Source organism: Lampris incognitus, chromosome 9 (assembly GCF_029633865.1).
Source record: "Lampris incognitus isolate fLamInc1 chromosome 9, fLamInc1.hap2, whole genome shotgun sequence".
NCBI classification, from domain to species: domain Eukaryota; kingdom Metazoa; phylum Chordata; class Actinopteri; order Lampriformes; family Lampridae; genus Lampris; species Lampris incognitus.
Window position 1 is genome coordinate 20,505,378 of NC_079219.1, and position 20,571 is coordinate 20,525,948.

The window sequence follows — 20,571 nt, forward strand, 5'->3', positions numbered from 1 at the left end:
TACGATAGTGAAGGTGGCCGATGATTTTTAAGACAAACTCTGCAAATTTGACCTTTTTTTTCCCCTCATTACTCTCAAAATAATTCTAGCAAGGACTACCAATCATTATTTGAAATAACAAAATGCTTAAATTGTATCAAATCAAAATCAAATCAATTTTATTTGTATAGCCCAATATCACAAATTACAAATTTGCCTCAGTGGGCTTAACAGCAACACAATATCCTGTCCTTAGACCCTCTCATCGGATAAGGAACAACTCTCTAAAAAACCCCTTTAACAGGGAGAAAAAATAGGAAGAATCATTAGGGAGAGCAACAGAGGAGGGATCTCTCTCCCAAGACGGACAGCGTGCAATGGATGTTGTGTTCACGCAACATAATGTAAAACACACAAAATGTATAACATTTTCATCCTAGTTTTAATGTAATACTAGTATTTTCTTCGGCGGCACAGTGGCGCAGTGGTTAGCGTGGTCACCTCATAGCAAGAAGGTCCTGGGTTTGAGCCCCGGGGTAGTCCAACCTTGGGGGTCGTCCTGGGTTGTCCTCTGTGTGGAGTTTGCATGTTCTCCCCGGCCCTGTGATGGCCTGGCGGCCTGTCCAAGGTATCTTCCCGCCTGCCGCCCTCCAGCATCCCTGAGAGCAGGATAAGCGGTTTGGATAATGGATGGATGGATAATATTTTCTTTTCTTTGGGAAGGGAGTATATAAATGAAGTCACTTATTTCATGTTTAGGAGACTAGGTGGAGGGTTAGAGATGGAGAGACGTGTGGGCATTGGACTCTGATACATCCGATATTTTAGATGCTGTTAAGTTTAATGTTTTATCTACAGAGGCTGACCAGCCTCTTGAGGGGAGTACAATGTCTATTGGTCCGTTGGCTTTACAGGGAAAGATGTTAAACGCCTTATCAGGTACCTTGCCCCGACGAGAAAGAAGAAAAAGGCTCAAAAGTCATCACCCAGTATTTGTATATGAATTATTTATAGCTTATTGATTTGTGAAAACATGAGATCCATTTACACCAGTTCATGACCTCAGAAAGCAAGGGTTGTTTATCTTTGTAATAACCCGCCACATATCGAACTTCGGCTTCGTTTTGTGTTTGTGTTTATAAGTGTTACCATATTGTAAGCTAAAAGAAGAAGGAAGCCACTGGAAGGTTGACGGCGTGTCACCAGGGGACGCTATAGTGCACTTTTGATTTTGAGTTTCAGAAATAAAGAGAAAGAATTGAACTTGGGTCATAGGAACAGATTGAATCAGAACCATCAATGAGGAGAACGATGGGAGACAGCAGAGGTATGAGTAGGAAGAAAGGAGAGGTGGCGAGAAAGAAGCAAAGGTCAAAAAGAGAGAATCGGTGTTAGAGAGAAAAACAACCGTGTGATGGTTAAAGTGAAGAAGAGGGACATAGAGAAACGCTTCTCTGAAAGAGGAAGTGAAGTAAGATGTGATGGGCTGTAAGGCTCGGGCCACATGCCCTTCCAAAAAAAAAAAAAACCCCTCCCCCATCCATTAATCTGAAATCATCAATTCTATTGATCTCTTTTTCCCCCCACACCTCAGTACGTTGACCCCAGAGATCCTGAGAGATGCATGTTTTTTTTAAAGAATTGGCTTCGGTAATCACCGCAAGGTGACATGTCCGGATTTGCCTGTGGTCTGCTATATATCTCCAGTCAATATGAGCCTCCCACCCAGGTCAATAAATCAAAACCTCAGTCAGCTCCCGCTGTCCAGCGCTATCTGAACTTGCATCGATGACCTTCTCATCAGACGCTGACCTCCTGTCGCGGATGATTAATTCCAGTCTATACCAGTATATTCTCTTCTCCCAGGGTGTATTTAGTGCAGCGCTCTGGGAGCATGCATTGTGTTGTGTTGTATTGTATTGTTAGACGGTTAAGGGGGTTTCTGCAGGCGTGTCTGCTGTTGTCTTCACAAAACCTCTGTGAGCTAAGAGATACATAACGGGTTTACAGTCTGTTACAGTAAGGTAACACCTAAAGGTCTGCCATCTTTATTAGATCTAATTCTCATTCATTTAGCTCGTAGTGGTCATATTTCCAGCGTGGATTCACTCGGTGCAATAGCAGAATAAACTTGGGTTCCTCAATCACTAGTTTGATAAGCTACCAATAATTAGAAGGCCAACAGTTGACAGCATTCCTTGGACTACAGAATGATCATCTTATAGTTAAAAGCTTGAAAAATGATTTGAAATTTAAAAGGTTGCTTTTCTTCCAAACACAAACGGCATCTTGTTATCTAAACTGGTATAAGAATCGTAGGTTTGGTGCTCGCTTAATCACTAATAGACCAACTCTTTCAATTTATGATAATAATAATAATAATAATAATAATAATCATTACATTTATATAGCGCTTTTCTAGACACCCAAAGCGCTTCACATTGAAGGGGGTAACGCACTTGAACCACCACCAATGTGTGGCACCCACCTGAGTGATGTACATTTGTCCTCGCTTTTTTCATAGTTCATGCAAAACTTGTGGATGGATTGAAAATATGAATGTGTAATAAATGCTAGAAACAAGTCTGTCTATGAGTAATGCACCATCACACCTGCAGTTGCTGCTACTGTTTTCCTGCACCCCTAAGAACTATAGTTGTGCCCAGGACACATTTTAATCTGCCGGCTCAGTGTTTTTGTCTTTATTTTTGTTTTCAGAGCCAAACAAGTATCGGGGTGCCTCACTGGCAATGTTTCTAGTCCGTTATGCCTGTTGGCTTTAAAAGGGTCATCAGTTCTTATCTCTACCAACCCATTATCAGTCCACCCTCTATATAGGTCAACGTGAGTCCTGTCTGGACAGAATTTGCATCCTGGGGGAGGCCTGGTAATGTTTTAATATGCTGATCAGTATAGCAGTATTTTTGATTATTACAGATTATGCCAGTTACCAGGCAAAATGCCTGTCATTTAATTGGCTTTTTTTTTTTCCTTAAGCAAACTCTCACATACTGTGACTGTCTAAAATGACGGACGGAGTTTCATACAATTGTCAAGTACTTTGTGGCGTAAAAAGATGACCGAAAAAGTATATGAAGTATCCGTCACATATCTTTCAATAAAAATCATCAATGTGCAAAATGTGTGTAAAAACTGCATTATCAATGTTGTGCTGTAATATCTATCCATTTTGAAGTGGCTTAGACCATATTTGATTTTGCTTAGTTTATAAGATTGCACCAAGTCAATGTCTTTATTTATTTATGTTTTTTGCACTGTCTGTATGTGACACTGGAGACAATGTGGTTTTGCCTGTCTTTGCAGTATGAATCTTTGGGAGGTTGCAGAGTTACTTAAGAAATTTGGAGTGGTCAATGCTATCAATCTGGATGGAGGCGGGTCCTCCACCTATGTGATCAACGGCTCGTTGGCAAGCTATCCTTCTGATCACTGGTGAGCCAGTTAAATTACAATTACCAAAAAAAAAAAAACCCCACATGATCAGACATCTACTGTATGTTTTCTTCACTTAGTGATGCATTTGCTGAATCATAAACGTTTTTCTCAGTTAAAAAAAAAGTTTTCTGTATTTGTTCAACACATATATACAAAATTTGCTGAGACAAATGCATTTCATTTGTTTTACCTTGTGATTTCAGTGACTGTAACGGCCTTTTATCTCCTGTTTGAGTCCACATTTTGCACCTACTGTCATATAGTCAGTTGCCATAAACTCAACTCCACATTATACAAGTGTGGTTTTACAAAATGTTTATACTGATTCAAGTTGCGTAACATTCACTTGTATGTAAACGTTTTTTGTTTCCACTGTTTACAACTCTCAGAGTACTATCTAGATCTATACCCATTTTCTGTAATTAGCTCCTATTACACTGTTCTCTAGCTTCCTGACAGTGCAGTAAGTCAGAATCTTAGAGAAAACCCCCATTTCCACTTGTTTCTGTCCTTCACTTATGTTTAATGGGGCCTGTGTGATTCTTTGTCAAGTTTCTTGTACTATATAGTAAAACTTCGCCTTGCTCCCCGATCCCTCTTCCTCCCCCTACACCCCCCTCCCTAGCACCCCGGATAGTAGGTGGCGCTGTGCTCGGCGTGTCTCCACAGTCCTGTGTGTCCATCCACGCCGCTGCCAGCCAGAGGACTGCAGCGGACACGGGCGTTGCTTGGATGGGCGTTGCGAGTGCCACAAGGGTTGGCATGGCAACACCTGCAACAAGCTGGTCTGTCAGCCGTCCTTCTGCGGTTCTCATGGCATCTGTACTGCGGGTAGGTAAGAGTGGCGGTCCGACAAGGGGATGGGGGTGGATCTGAGAGGGGAAAGGGGGCAACTGAGAGGTGAAGGGGTGCATCTCAGAGGAAGGGGTGGGGGTGAAAGCGAAAGAGGTGGATGTTAGGAGATGGAGTTGGGACATGAATGGCAGTTTGCTATGTAAAAATTTTCCTATTCTAGCGTAGAGATTTTCATTTGGATCCAAGGGATTGTGTGGCTCTGACCTTTGACCGTCATATTGTTTCATCATTGGTTGTTCATGATATGGGTGATCGAAGGAACATAGCTTATCCTAATAATGCTGTGATTGTTAGTTACTTGGAAAAGTTTTCTCAGCTAAATGCCTGAAATGATAGTGTCCACTTGATTAACATGTTCCTTTTGGAAATGGGACCTCTTGTTGACAGTTTCAAGTCCAGTTTTGTAGATAACGTTGCCACATATACAAGCAATGCCAGACACACACACGTGGAGGAAGCGGCGGTATTGACATGAGTTTCGGTGGAACTTGGAGACACATTTAACGGTTCATGAGGACAGTTGGTGTGATTACTGTCATAGCTTTGTCCCCACAAGACAGAGAGATGTTTGTGCTTTTGTTGAATGATAAATCAGGAGGTGTATTCCCAAAGATGATGAAAAACTTACCATAAAAAAAACCTTTTGCTTTGTTATTGAAGTAAGGAGTCATCCTGACATTTTTCCTTCCAGAATGTTTTTCTGAAGTATTTATTAAAAGAAGTTAATAATTATATTATTTTCTAGATGTATTGGGGCTTCTTAGTGAATTGCTAGTTCATGCATTTTAATTTAGATGATCCCCGTTAATAGAAAATTAACATACAAGTCTGATTCCCCCCCCCCCCCCCCTATTTGCGGCACGGTTGCTCAGTGGTTAGCACGGTCATCTCACAGCGAGAAAGTGCTGGGTTCAAGCCCCAGGGTAGTCCAACATTGGGGGTCGTCCCGGGTCATCCTTTGTGTGGAGTTTGCATGTTCTCCCCGTGTCTGTGTGGGTTTCCTCCGGGTGCTCCGGTTTCCTCCCACAGTCCAAAGGCATGTAAGTCAGGTGAATCGGCCATACTAAATTGCCCCTAGGTATGAATGTGTGTGTGTGTGTGTGTGTGTGTGTGTGTGTGTGTGTGTGTGTGTGTGTGTGTGTGTGTGTGTGTGTGTGTGTGTGTGTGTGATGGCCTGGTGGCCTATCCAGGGTGTCCCCCCACCTGCCGCCCAATGACTGCTGGTATAGGCTCCAGCATCCCCGCGACCCTGAGAGCAGGATAAGTGGTTCGGATAATGGATGGATGTATAGATTGTCCCCCTTTTTTCTCCCCAGTTATATTTGGCCAATTACCCCACTCTTCTGAGCCATCCCAGTCACTGCTCCACGCCCTCTGCCGATCCGGGGAGGGCTGCAGGCTACCACATGCCTCCTCCGATACATGTGGAATCACCATCCACTTCTTTTCACCTGACAGTGAGGAGTTTCGCCCGGGGGACGTAGCACGTGAGAGGATCACACTATTTTCCCCAGTTTCGAACCAGCGAGCCCTGTGTTGGTAGGCAACAGAATAGACCGCTATGCTACCCGGACTCCCGTCTGTGATGTTGTTTGACTTGATTTCATAGATTAGATCATTTTTTCATTGTCCTACTTAAACAAATTTGTTGCCAAAGCCTGTACATTAAAATACAAATTCAACTCCAAACATTAAAATATCATATCAGATCATCACATCAGAATGCAGCTTCACCTTTATACATACATACATACATACATACATACATACATACATACATACATACATACATACATACATACATACATACATACATACATACATACTACATACGTATACACCTCCATACAGGTACACATGGGTGCACAGGTGCTAAATCATACCAAATACATATGATCATGACATTTTATGTGACATGGGTACACATACATATATGGATAAGGACCATCACCGGGATACTTTATTTAAAGCTGCTGACAGAGAGGACAAATCCTCTGCCAAAGGAGGTCCCCCCCCCCACGCCCCCAAGGCTATCAACCTATATCTGTGGCCGAATAGGAGTGGGTTGAAAAATGGGTTGAGAGAGTGCCCTGGGTCATGTGCTATATTGAGCGTTTTGTTTGTGATGGCCTTGCTGTTGAGGTCTGAAAGGTTGGGGATGGGAAGGCCGATGAATTTTTGCCATGTTCAAGAGAATAAGGTCTTTACATTGCTGTCTTTTTCTTTTCTGTGTGTGTGTGTGCGTGCATGCACGTATACGTGTGTGTGTGTGTGTGTGTGTGTGTGTGTGTGTGTGTACACACTGCAGTGGGCTGTGCCTGTGATGCTGGATGGAGAGGACAGAACTGCAGCCAAGGTAGTCAGCTGTTCACGTGTTCATTTGCTCTCTCGCTCGGTCTCTCTCTCTCCCTGTATAATGGGGTGTGAATGCATGCAGCTGCTGTTAGCAAGTCTTGATTTGTTGGGTCGGGTGATGAGCAGAGCGAAGCGCCAAAACACCGTGTTAGTGATTGAAGGTCATATTTGCACAAAACCTTAGCATAAAACCTCAATTCAAAAGACTAAACTGTACTGTACCTGCCCCATTTTTGACCCTGTAACCCTTCAATACACTTTTCATATTGGAGTCTATACACATATGTAGCAATGCTCACCATTTGTGGCAGATCTAAAACAGTTTTTAGTTATTTTGCAGTATGTGGCATCTCTTTCCAGAGTGAAGCAAGAGTAGAATAAGTATCTTTATGCGCAACCAGTGGTAAGTCAGGGATCTCTACTAGAGTGCCCTGATAATATCCATTTGGCCATAACATAATATTCATTATATCATGTAATATAATTATTTCATATAACATAATATCCATTAATGACCATATAACAGAAACAAAAATAGTAATGGTAATAAAATAAGGGCTAAGGAGAGAGGCAAAGGAAAGTTTTTTTGGGGGGGGTTCTTTTTTTTTACATTTACAAAAACTAATCGGTTTCTCTCCTATTTTTCAAAGAATGCTCACCGGGTTTCTATGGGGACGCCTGCAACCAGACATGTGCCTGCACCAACGGAGGCTGGTGTGACCCCGTCCATGGACATTGCACCTGCCCCCCTGGGTTCCACGGCCACTCCTGTGAACAAAGTAGGCCAGCATGAGGAGTTTTGTCTGTGACTATTGCAAACACAGTATGAATTGCGACAGTTGAGAAAGTATTTTTTTCCCCTCTTTCTTTATTTAGTTTTTTCTTTGGCATATATTTTTGGAATCAAAAAAGCCATAATGGGAAAACAAGCCGCTAATATTGGCACCTGAATTCTACATCAGGCCATCAAAATGCTTCACTTTTACTTTTCACCTTTTTCTCTTTCAAAAGTAAAAAAAAAATCCCTTTACATTTTTGTGAAATGCATATTGCTGTTTCCAAATTTCATTTCCAGTATTTCGTTAATCATGAAAAAGCTGTGGGGGTGGTTAAGGCCAATGAACTTTCAGTGGATTATGCATTTACATTTTGTCATTTAGCAGATGCTTTTAGCCAACGCAGTTTATAAGCAATTAGCAGCTAAATTTGTGTATTACCAATAGACATCTCAGAGTGTTAAATACTGATCATGTCATAGCCAAGAGTGCATGTCATGTCATGTGCATTTAGTGTAAGTACACAATAGGCCGATCACCAACAGGGATGCCAGTAATAGTGGAGGGGGATTCCAATTACATGTTAGCTGGACAACACAAAGATTAGTTTAACACTCATTAATCTATAACATCTATAAATTAAGGTAGGCTTGGAAAAGGAACGTTTTCAGGCCTTTCTTGAATGATGTGAGTGAGTATGTAACTGATGGGAGTACGTTCCACCATTTTTGGGCCAGGTGAAAGAAAAGTCTGGCTCTTGGAGCTTGTCACTTTTTGGAGTGGGTATACATAGTAGTCTACCAGAGGTAGAACGAAGAAGGTGAGCAGGAGTGTTACATATTGATATGGGTTTGCAGGAAAATTGACCTTGAACTGCCTGGTCAAGCAACAATCCCAGGATTTCAAACCCAAGGAATAACCAAGAGGTGTGAAAAAGACTTTAAAAGCATTGTAAGTGTGTGTGTGTGTGTGTGTGTGTGTGTGTGTGTGTGTGTGTGTGTGTGTGTGTGTGTGTGTGCGTGTGTGTCTCCACCTCTCTTCTTTGGCAGTATGAATAAACAGCTGTGGCAAATTAGCCTTACTATGCTAAGTTTTGTTGCATCCACTTCCTGTCTGTCCTCAGACGTGGAAGAGAGGAGCTGAGTCCTGAGCTGGAAAAATGTATTAACGGCTTTGATATGTAAATTGGGTTTTTGCCATTAATGTTTCTGTCTGTTGAAAGTTTCGCTGAGGAATGTCTCAGCGCTGACTGTAGCTCGATTAAAGTTGCATTTAACCAAGTGAAATTACAACTCCACTGAAACCAGTCCTAATGAAGTTCTCTGACAACTGCGTCCTGAGTCTGCATTTATTCTGATTATTCAGTTGTCTTTATCTCTATCTCGTCTTCCTCTTTTCCTTGTCTCTCATTCACACACTTTGCGTCTTTAAATTGCTGTCTCTCCCTCTCTCTCTCAGTCTGTCCTCTGGGTTTCTATGGTGCCTCCTGTGCCGAGGAATGTCAATGTGAAGACTTGTGCCCATGTGACCCGGTCACAGGAAACTGCACTGTCTTGATCCAGGGAGAGAGGAACTACACCTTACACAGAGGTATGCTCACAACACACAATACACATACCAGCCGTGCTGCTTAAATCTAGATTTATGCTAAAATATCGGTGCGTTTGTGAGCTTTTGTGATACATTGACACTGATGTGGGTGCAAGTGTTTGCCTACATACTTGCCTGTGCCCTAGAGAGCAGTGTCGGGTTTATGAAAAATTATATTATTATATGATATTATCTATTATTTATTTATTTTACTTTTATTATATTATTTAATTATATATATATATATATATATATATATATAAATATAAAATTTTACATTTATTTCTGATTTTTCCCTTTTTCTTCCAATTTAGTGGCCAATCGATCCCTATTTTAGTTCAAACACCCACCCTCGTACTGCATGCGTTCACCAACTGCATCTCTCCGGCCAGCAGTCTCGAAGGAGACGCTTCGCCACTTCCGTGACAAGGTGAATCCAGGCCGAACCACTGCTTTTTTTCGACACACAGTCTGGCCATAGTCGGATCTGACGAGACCGGGGCGTGAACCCCGGTCCCCAGTGGGCAACTGCATCGACACAAAGGCGATGCTTAGACCGCTACACCACCACAGACCCTATATTATATTATAAAATTATTATTAAATATAATTATTATATATAATAATTATTATTATTATTATATAACATATTATTATATTATGTAATTATTATTATTATTATACAAATTTTACCGGAATAGCTGAAGAAATCCAGAGGTGGACACAAGGAAAATAAACAGAAGAACAAAACAGAGTAACTAAACCTGGGTTTATGTGCACTTTTTGGTTCATTCTTTATTGTGCTGGTTTGCCTTTCATTCTGGATTTAGTTCGTGTATATATTGTGTTGGCTGTTTCGTCCCTGGTAGTGTTTTGGTTTCATGTTGTACTTGATTGGTCAAGCAAGGTCCTTGCTTGACCAATCAGCATTCATAGGGTCTGGTCTCTGCAAGCCTTTTATGAGACACTATCACCTTGAAACCCTTTTTGTTGGTAGACAGATCATTTACTGTCCTCAGAGAGGAAATTATATTACTTTTAGTTGCGAAGCTTGAAAGAGATTAACATAAACCTACAGAGCCATGTCCTAGCCTCAATGAGAGGGAGAACATATGTACAGGGTCCTCTCTTCTCGTGGAGTACCCAAGAATATTTTTGCATTTAGGTCCATCTTATCCTGTTAGTGCGCATACCTGTGGAGGCATGGAGATGTTTAGGAGAGATGGCAGTGGAGTTTTTAACTAGATTGTTTAACACAATCCTGGAAAGTGAGAGGATGCCTGAGGAGTGGAGAAGAAGCATACTGGTGCCGATTTTCAAGAACAAGGGCGATGTGCAGAACTGTAACAACTACAGAGGTATAAAGTTGATCAGCCACAGCATGAAGATTTGGGAAAGAGTAATAGAAGCTAGATTAAGAGGAGAGGTGATGATCAGCGAGCAGCAGTATGGTTTCATGCCACGAAAGAGCACCACAGATGCGATGTTCGCTTTGAGAATGTTGATTGAGAAGTATAGAGAAGGCCAGAAAGAGTTGCATTGTGTCTTTGTAGATTTAGAGAAAGCTTATGACAGAGTGCCGAGAGAGGAGGTGTGGTATTGTATGAGGAAGTCAGGAGTTGCAGAGAAGTATGTAGGAGTGGTGCAGGATACATATGAAGGACGTGTGACAATGGTGAGGTGTGCGGTTGGAATGGCAGATGGGTTCAAGGTGGAGGTCGGATTACATCAAGGATCAGCTCTGAGCCCTTTCTTGTTTGCAATGGTGATGGACAGGTTGACGGACAAGATCGGGCAGGAGTCTCCATGGACGATGATGTTCACGGATGACATTGTGATCTGTAGCGAGAGTAGGGTGCAGGTTGAGGAGGGCCTGGAGAGGTGGAGGTATGCACTGGAGAGAAGAGGAATGAAAGTCAGTAGGAGCAAGACGGAATACCTATGCGTGAATGAGAGAGAGGACAGTGGAATGGTCAGGATGCAAGGAGTGGAGGTGACAAAGGCATTTGAGTTTAAATACTTGGGGTCAACTGTCCAAAGTAACGGGGAGTGCAGTAGAGAGGTGAAAAAGAGAGTGCAGGCAGGGTGGAGTGGGTGGAGAAGAGTGTCAGGAGTGATTTGCGACAGAAGGGTACCAGCAAGAGTTAAAGGGAAAGTTTACAAGATGGTTGTGAGACCAGCTATGTTATATGGTTTGGAGACAGTGGCACTGACGAAAAGACAGGAGGTGGAGCTGGAGGTGGCAGAGTTGAAGATGCTAAGATTTTCACTGGGAGTAACGAAGAAGGACAGGATTAGGAACGATTATATTAGAGGGACCGCTCAGGTTGGACGGTTTGGAGACAAAGCAAGAGAGGCAAGATTGAGATGGCTTGGACATGTGTGGAGGAGAGATGCTGAGTATATTGGGAGAAGGATGCTGAATATGGAGCTGCCAGGGAAGAGGAAAAGAGGAAGGCCAAAGAGGAGGTTTATGGATGTGGTGAGGAAAGACATGCAGGTGGCTGGTATGACAGAGGAAGACGCAGAAGACAGGAAGAAATGGAAACGGATGATCCGCTGTGGTGACCCCTAACGGGAGCAGCCGAAAGTAGTAGTAGTAGTTATCCTGTTAGTGCGCACGCACACACACACACACGGTCACTCATGGCATTGACAGTTGGGATTTTCAGCAGCTCTCATGTGTGCACATAATTAGTTTAAAGGGAAAGTTGTAGCTTAATTATGTGTTAATTGATAGTGATTATCAGTCCCTGGTTTTTGCATGCTAAAGAAAGATACTACTACTACTACTACTACTACTTTTGGTTGCTCCCGTTAGGGGTTGCCACAGCGGATCATCCGTTTCCATCTCTACCTGTCTTCTGCATCTTCCTCTGTCACACCAGCCACCTGTATGTCTTCCCTCACCACATCCATAAACCTCCTCTTTGGCCTTCCCCTTTTCCTCTTCCCTGGCAGCTCCATATTCAGCATCCTTCTCCCAATATACCCAGTATCTCTCCTCCACACATGTCCAAGCCATCTCAGTCTTGCCTCTCTTGCTTTGTCTCCAAACAGTCCAACTTGAGCGGCCTCTCTAATATAATCATTCCTAATCCTGTCCTTCTTCGTCACTCCCAATGAAAATCTTAGCGTCTTCAACTCTGCCACCTCCAGCTCCACCTCCTGTCTTTTCATCAGTGTCACTGTCTCCAAACCATATAACATAGCTGGTCTCACAACCATCTTGTAAACCTTCCGTTTAACTCTTGCTGGTACCCTTCTGTCGCAAATCACTCCTGACATTCTTCTCCACCCACTTCGCCCTGCCTGCACTCTCTTCTTCACCTCTCTTCTGCACTCCCCGTTACTTTGGACAGTTGACCCCAAGTATTTAAACTCATATGCCTTTGTCACCTCTACTCCTTGCACCCTCACCATTCCACTGTCCTCCCTCTCATTCACGCATAGGTATTCCGTCTTGCTCCTACTGACTTTCATTCCTCTTCTCTCCAGTGCATACCTCCACCTCTCCAGGCTCTCCTCAACCTGCACCCTACTCTTACTACAGATCACAATATCATCCGCAAACATTGCTTCCTCTTCTTGGTCGCCAAAGTCATCCTACATACCACCAACCTATGCTGCCTAGCTATATTCTCCCCTGTCACCACCTAGCAGTCTCCAATCCCTTTTAGATCGCGCCTTCTACATAAGATATAGTCCACCTGTGTGCATTTTCCTCCACTCTTGTACGTCACCCTGTGTTCCTCCCTCTTCTTTGAAATATGTATTCACCACAGCCATTTCCATATCATGCTAAAGAAAGATAACCATCCCTTATTCCTTTGTAACTTGACTATTTAGATATGAAACTATTCTTATTAAGATTATAAATATTGTTGGGTACAGAGTATCCACAATAGATATTGTTAGATGCTCTTTTTCACTGTATAGATTTGGGATTATGTCCTTGACTTGGTGGGATGGTCAGTATAAAACAACCTAGATTCCTAGTATGTGCAAACATACATTGCTTTTAGGGAACTTAAACTATATCTATCTATCTATCTATCATTGATCCATCTATCATCTATTTATCTATCTATGTATCTCTATCTATGTATGTGCATGTGCGTGTGTGTGTATGTGTATGTATCTATATATGTATATACGTATATACATCAATCAGCCAAAACATTAAAACCACTGACAGGTAAGTGAATAACATTGATTATCTTGTTGACAATGACAACTGTCAAGGGGTGGCATATATTAGGCAGCAAGTGAACAGTCGGTTCTTGAAGTTGATGTGTTGGAAGCAGAAAAAATGGGCAAGCGTAAGGATCTGAGACTTTGACAAGGGCCAAATTGTGATCGCTAGACAACTGCGTCGGAGCATTTCCAAAATGTCAGGTCTTGTGAGGTGTTCCTGGTATCGGTATGCAGTGGTCAGTACCTACCAAAAGTGGTACAAGGAAGGACAACCGGTGAACCTGCGACAGGGTCATGGATTCCCAGGGCTCATTGATGCATGTAAGGAGCAAAGGCTAGCCTTTCCGGTCCGATTCCACAGAAGAACTACTGTTGCCCAAATTACTTAAGTTAATGCTGGCTATGATAGACAGGTGTCAGAACACACGGTGCATCACAGCTTGCTGTGTATGGGGGTGCATAGCTGCAGACTGGTCAGAGTGCCCATGATGACCCCTGTCCACCACCGAAAGCGCCTACAATGGGCACATGAGCATTAGAACTGGATCATGGAGCAATGGAAGAAGGTGGCCTGCTCTGATAAATCATGTTTTCTTTTGTATCATGTGGACAGCTGGGTATGTGTGAGTCATTTACCTGGGGAAGAGATGGCACCAGGATGCACTATGGGAAGAAGGCAAGCCGGCAGGGGCAATGTGATGCTCTGGGCAATGTTAGGCTGGGAAACCTTGTGTCCTGGCATTCATGGGGATGTTACTTTGACACGTACCACCTACCTAAACATCATTGCAGACTAGGTACACCCCTTCATGGCAACGGTTTTCCCTGATGGCAGTGGCTTCTTTCAGCAGGATAATGAAACCCTGCCTGCAAAAATTGTTCAGAAATGGTTTTAGGAGCATGACTAAGAGTTTAAGGGTGTTTGCACTGGCCTCCAAATTCCCCAGATCTCAATCTGATTGAGCATCTGTGGGATGTGCTGGAAATACAAGTCCGATCCATGGAAGCCCCAGCTCACAACTTAGAGGAATTAAAGGATCTGCTGCTAATGTCTTGGTGCCAGATACCAGAGGACACCTTAAGAGGTCTTGTGGAGTCCATGCCTCGACGGGTCAGAACTGTTTTGGTGGCATGAGGGGCACCTACATAATATTGGGCAGGTGGTTTTAATGCTTTGGCTGATAGGTGTGTGTGTGAGACACACACACAATTTATCCATATACATGCGCAAGTTTGTCTTGGGGTCTTGAAGGGTTGAAGGGTTTATTCTGTGATGGGAGGTTGACACATGGTGAAAGAATGTCACAGCACTCCTTGATTTCCACTCAGCTGATCCAAACCATAGAAACATAGAACCACAGAGCCACTTACTTCCAAAACCAAACCACTTCAGCTGTGGACCAACTGCTAATTCTGCTCTTCAGAGCTAAGTGGAGCAGCACACACACACACACACACACACACACACACACACACACACACACACAGAGTACATACATAAAGATGTGGTACGATTTCATGTTGCACATTGTTATGCTGTATTTTTAATCATGCTATTTTTCATTTATCATGCTGCATTTAGTATTTTGTTAGCATGCTACCTTTTATAGGTTGTATTTTTTGAGCATATTGCGTTTATTTAGCTGGCTATGTTTTGTAGCATGCTATTTTTATGGAAGGTGCTGGGTTCTTAGGTTTTGTTTGTTTTTGTTTTTTCATTGCATTTTGTTTTTCCATTACTTATGTGGCAGTAGTTTTCCTGAGAAGCTGTGCTTTTTATTATGGGCTTGCAGTAACTCATTCTCTATTGCATTTCCAGAGCCTTGTCTGTAGGCTGCCATTATTCTGCTGTGTGTCTCTCCGTCGTTCTGTCCAGCTCACACGCTCCGGCTTCCTCCCTTTCATTCACTTCTTCTCACTCACTCACTCACTCACTCACTCACTCACTCACTCACTCACTCACTCACTCACTCACTTTCTCTCTCTCTCTCTCTCTCTCTCTCTCTCTCTCTCTCTCTCTCTCTCTCTCTCTCTCTCTCTCTCTCTCCCTCTCTCCCTCTCCACTGTTCTTAGAGTAACTTTGTAAACATTTTATTTTTCTGTTTCTCTGCTCTCTCTGTTGATCTTAAAGCATTCCAGTGCCTGCTATATTATACTCACAGGGAATGGAGCCCTTAACCTTGGCAGTGTTAGTGCCTTGCTCTGCCTACTGACCTACATGGGGAATAGACCCCATTGGCCACAGAACACTCCACTTTTGTCTACTTTTTTTGAGCTAGGATGTTGTGTTTGTTAGTACTCAAAGAGCATCAGTTGCTCTTTGGTTAACACAGGAAATATTGGCAATGAATGCATAATCCCAAGCCAATATAAGATAATCTATTGAACTAAGGTCTTTTTTTTTTTTAGGTCAGTGAGATATAATTGGAATAGCTCCCTGGAGAGGAGAAGTGGGGTTTTATTTGGTGCCATCTTTGACATATGAACACCCTCACACAGCCTTCGGAACCATGTCTGCTCATAGATTTCTGTGCACCCGAAGCGGTTCTGCATAAGACGTAAGACAGTCACTTGCAACTTGCAGGTTATCACTGACTGCGCTATCTCTGACTCTGCTTTAACTCACTGAGTTTTTTCAAGGCTGACCTTATACACACACACACGCACGCAACACACACATACACAATCTCTATATCTCTGACATACAGATAGTATTGTTCTCACAGCCCTGCAACATGTAGTGCAAAGATAAGAACGGGCTTCACTCCCAATCTTTTTTTTTTCCAAGCACACTGAAGAAGGCACTACGCCAAAACATGTCTGTGCTGAGAGGTTCTGACAAATAAAAATGATCAGATTATCCAAAGTGCAGCCTTTTCTTGCTTTACACGTGTGTACACACACACACACACACACACACACACACACACACACACACACACACACACACACACACACACACACAAGCAAACTTAGGTTAAGTGCTTTTTAGAGCTTGTGGTCCTCTATCTGATGAGCTGTGTCTGTATTTCTGTCTATCGAACTGAATACATTACTGACTGAGTGAATAAATTAATATATAACTGACTGACAGAGGAGTATAAATTTTAAATGTAAATGAAAGCAATGTAGATATTAGCCACAACACCATCAGCGTACTCATACTGGTCAAGTTTAGTACAGATAAGAATATATGAACTATGCACACACAGCAGTAGAACTTGATGACATTGCATCACTATAAAACATGTTGACCAAAAGTTGAAAAGTAGAAATGTTGGGAGTTTGAAGAATATGAAGCTATAACAGCGTTGATGGACCGATGGAGGGACTGCAACCCCAAAACGGCAATGCAGATTTAATATGCGGCCTATCTTACACTAGTCTGGGGGGGGGGGGGGTCTGTTTATATTCAGAGCTCTTCTCACTGTCCTCAGCTATCACCCAACCCAGCTGGACAGAAATAAACAAACCTGCAGGGTGTTCAGTATAGCAGTCTGTGTACACTATGCTCCGTATCTCTGTCTGCCTGTCTGTCTGTCTGTCTCTGCCTGCAAGAAAGAGACTATGTGTATCAAATGTAAGTGTAGGGTGAGCAAAGGTCTTCTTATTTGCATTGAGAGACTGGCAAAAACAACCCTGTCTTTGTTCTTTAACAGGTGGTTTCCTTGTCAGTCAAGCTGCGTTGAAAAGTATTGACCAAACTGGGATGGCCGAAAACGTGAATGAATATGCAGATGTTCTCAATACCTGCAATAAATATTGCCTCCTCTTCTTGTATTACAGAGATGGATGTCTGATACCCCTTCTTTTTTCCGTACATAATCGTTAAAGGGTAATTCTGGTATTTTTAAACCTGGGCCCTGTTTTCGCATCATTTGGGGTCAAAATGACTAATAGGGACAACATTCTTTGGAATTTGTCCAGTATTGAGTGAGAACACTTCAGCCTGCAGCCACAAAACAGGCTGCAATGTAATCCTTGGAGGCAGTTGCACCCGTCGAATACGTCCAATAAAAGTGCTTGGTTTTTCCACTGACAGGCTCAGATTGTTATTATAAGTGTCTGACAACATTATGGAAAGGATCCCTACAGAGGTGAATCTTTTTCTTTGCATGTCACTTCTTCCGGTTTGAAACCGATTGTCGGTTTCATAAACTGATTGCCATCCTTACACATCAGGATGTGATCCCAGAAAGTTGAATCAGTTCATCTGGACACAAAGTTTAGTGGGAGAAATGTTTCTCGGATTATGGTTAGGGTTACCCTTTAACAGGGAACAGCCACAAAGCAATTGGAAAGGCATAATTCTGGAAAAGTTGTTTTGACAGGCTTTATTTATTTATCTAGTTATTTGTTTTGTTTAGTTATTGGGAGGGTTGCGTGAGAGGATCTCACTCAAATGGAGAAAAAGTCAGGGTTCCAGAGGCCACATGATGCCATCTGCATTTTTGATTAGCCAATCAGTCACAGCAAGATTCATATTCTACAGACAATCATGACAACAGCCGCGATAAAAATTAATAACATACAGCTGAAAGTTAAATTCCCAGCATCTTGGAAAGAGTTACTACAGGGCACACTGACTGAGCTGTAGGAGTTTCAGTATCTGAGAGTTGTACCTCTCTACTGAAGGAGGCAGCTACTACAGCCGACTGTTATGGACACAAACCATGCATGGCATGACCACCTTTTTCCCCCTTAATCAGCACAAACGGCTAAGGCAAATATTTTGTCTGCAAAATAAAGGCGTGAAACAAAAACGTGAGCGCACTGTGTGAACTCACTCTGAGCCAGTTCAAGTTTTATTGTATGTGGTTTATCTCATCTGTGTACAGTTTAATGACATGCAGCTGGCTGCGGCGTGCTTGCAGTCTTTCTGCCTCACATGTACATACAGTCGGTGTGAGCGACTGTATGTACAACAGCCCTGTCTGAAAGGGCGATATGTACTGTGACTGTGGTTACCATGGTGATGTGGCTGAGTACGAGGTACAGCCGAGTACTATGGGCAAGCTGTGAAGTACCCATTATCCCCCTGAAGAGCGTTCTCAAAGGGAATTGGGGCTTTTACCCAACCGTCAACAACGCAGGTGTGTTAACTAAATTGTTCCTCCAAGCAGTGGACATACAGAAGATCAACGATACCAAGGAAAACAAAGATTGCCAACAAGCTACCTGGTTAACGCAGGAGCTGCTGCCATATTAACCAAACAAGGACATAATGGTGGTGTAGATGCAAAGCACAACTCTTTTTACAAAATTGTGTTTGTTCCCTTTTAAAGACCTGTAGATTTTGAGAGCTGTTCAGTGCATTTGCAACCCATCGTCTCATACGTGTACACACAAATCCCTAAGACAATCCCAAACAGTGGTTGTGTTACTTTGTGAGCAGAATAATTATGGGATTATGGCGTCTTAAGTTTGTAAAAGGAAGTATGCTGACTATTGGCTACACATTTTCAATTGAGTAGCTAACATTACATACACAGATCAGCCAGAACATTAAAACCACCTGCCTAATATTGTGTTGGTCCCCGCTCCTGCCACCAAAACAGCTCTGACCCATCGAGGCATGGACTCTACAAGAGCTCTGAATTTGTCCTTTAGTATCTGGCACCAAGACGTTAGCAGCAGATCCTTTACTCTTGTAAATCGTGAGATGGGGGCTCCATGGTTGGACTTGTATTTCCAGCACAGCCCACAGATGCTCGATCAGACTGAGATCTGGGGAATTTGGAGGCGAAGGCAACACCTTGAACTCTTTGTCATGTTCTTTAAACCGTTCCTGAACATTTTTTGTATTGTGGCAGGGCACATTATCTTGCTAAAAGAGGCCACTGCCATCAGGGAATACCGTTGCAATGAAGGGGTGTACTTGGTCTGCAACGATGTTAAGGTAGGTGGCACGTGTCAAAGTAACATCCACATGAATGCCAGGACCCAAGGTTTCTCAGATTAACATTTCCCAGAGCATTACTCTGCCTCTGCCGGCTTGCCTTCTTCCCATAGTTCATCCTGGTGCCATCTCTTCCCCAGGTAAATGACACCCACACACCAGGTAAACGACGTGCATGCTCCCGGCCGTCCACATGATTTAAAGAAGAAAAAAAAACATGATTCATCAGACCAGGTGATCTTCTTCCATTGCTCCATGGTCCAGTTTTGACTCTCATGTGCCCATTGTAGGTGCTTTCAGTGGGGGACAGGAATCATCGTGGGCATTCTGTCCGGTCTGCGGCTACGCAGCCCCATAAGCAGCAAGCTGTGATGCGCTGTGTGTTCTGACACCTGTCTGTCATAACCAGCATTAACATTTTCAGTAATTTGAGCTACAGTAGCTCTTCTGTGGGATCAGACCAGAACGGCTAGCCTTTTCTCCCCACGCGCATCAGTGAGCCTTAGGTGCCCATGACCCTGTCACCGGGTCACCGGTTGTCCTTCCTTGAACAACTTTTGGTACGTACTGACCACTGCATACCGGGAACACCCCACAAGACCTGCCATTTTGGAGATGGTCTGACCCAGTCATCTAGCCATCACAATTTGGCCCTTGACAAAGTTGCTCAGTCGCTCAGTTAACACTTGCCCATTTTTTCCTGTTTGCAGCACATCAACTTCAAGAATTTGACTGTTGATTTGCTGCCTAATGTATTCCACTCTTTAACAGGTGCCACTGTAACAAGATAATCACTGTTATTCACTTACCTGTCAGTGGTTTTAACCTTTTGGCTGATTAGTGTATTATTTACATTTTGACCCAGTTGGGCGCTTAACATTGACATTGTGAAATAAATTCAAGATTAACTTTATTGTTCCACAAAATAGAAAATTTGGCTTGGGCTTTAAGCCATGCTGCAGCTGTAGAAAGCAAACATTCCACATACAAAATGTACAAAACATTCCACATCCATTCCACATAAAAAACATACAAAGGTATTAGTAAACAAACAGACAGCTAGGTTCCTAAAAGCACCTGTAGTCAAACAGAAGAAACAAACACGTAAGTTAAAGAAAAAAATTGCACAAATCCCACCAAAAAAAAAAGTGTCCATCCTGGCCTCGTCCTTTTATTTGCTGCTTTTTCTCCAGTTTAGCAGAGCTGAAGCTAACTTGTCTGAATCATGTTTCTAGTGAACCATTAACCCTGAAAAGAAAGCTTGTATATTAAAAAAGCCTAAAAACTTTTATCAAAAGATTGATTTGTTTGAGCACGTGAATGGTGATAACGCACGCCTTACTTGCGTCACCATCGATGGTGATTCTGTGACATCCTACATCAAATGAATCCTCCTTGGCAATACCAAGTGATACAATATGAGGAAGAGGCTAAGAGATAATAGTGGTGGGGGTGCAGAAAAAT

The 20,571-nt window shown here is 42.8% G+C and overlaps 1 protein-coding gene across 2 annotated transcripts in view; it reads left to right on the forward strand.

Annotated features, from left to right (window-relative positions):
- nagpa (N-acetylglucosamine-1-phosphodiester alpha-N-acetylglucosaminidase) overlaps positions 1 to 20,571 on the forward strand; it is a 45,016-nt gene that overhangs the window by 17,414 nt on the left and 7,031 nt on the right. The window contains exons 6-11 of one of the 2 annotated variants that reach the window (XM_056286597.1): positions 3,304 to 3,432; positions 4,061 to 4,266; positions 6,599 to 6,646; positions 7,296 to 7,424; positions 8,880 to 9,011; positions 15,618 to 16,058. In XM_056286597.1, coding sequence (XP_056142572.1) covers positions 3,304 to 3,432; positions 4,061 to 4,266; positions 6,599 to 6,646; positions 7,296 to 7,424; positions 8,880 to 9,011; positions 15,618 to 15,625 — 652 coding nt within the window. In that variant the 3' untranslated portion in view covers positions 15,626 to 16,058. Of the gene's footprint in view, positions 1 to 3,303; positions 3,433 to 4,060; positions 4,267 to 6,598; positions 6,647 to 7,295; positions 7,425 to 8,879; positions 9,012 to 15,617; positions 16,059 to 20,571 lie in introns of those variants that run through there. The other variant, XM_056286596.1, reaches the window with a different exon arrangement.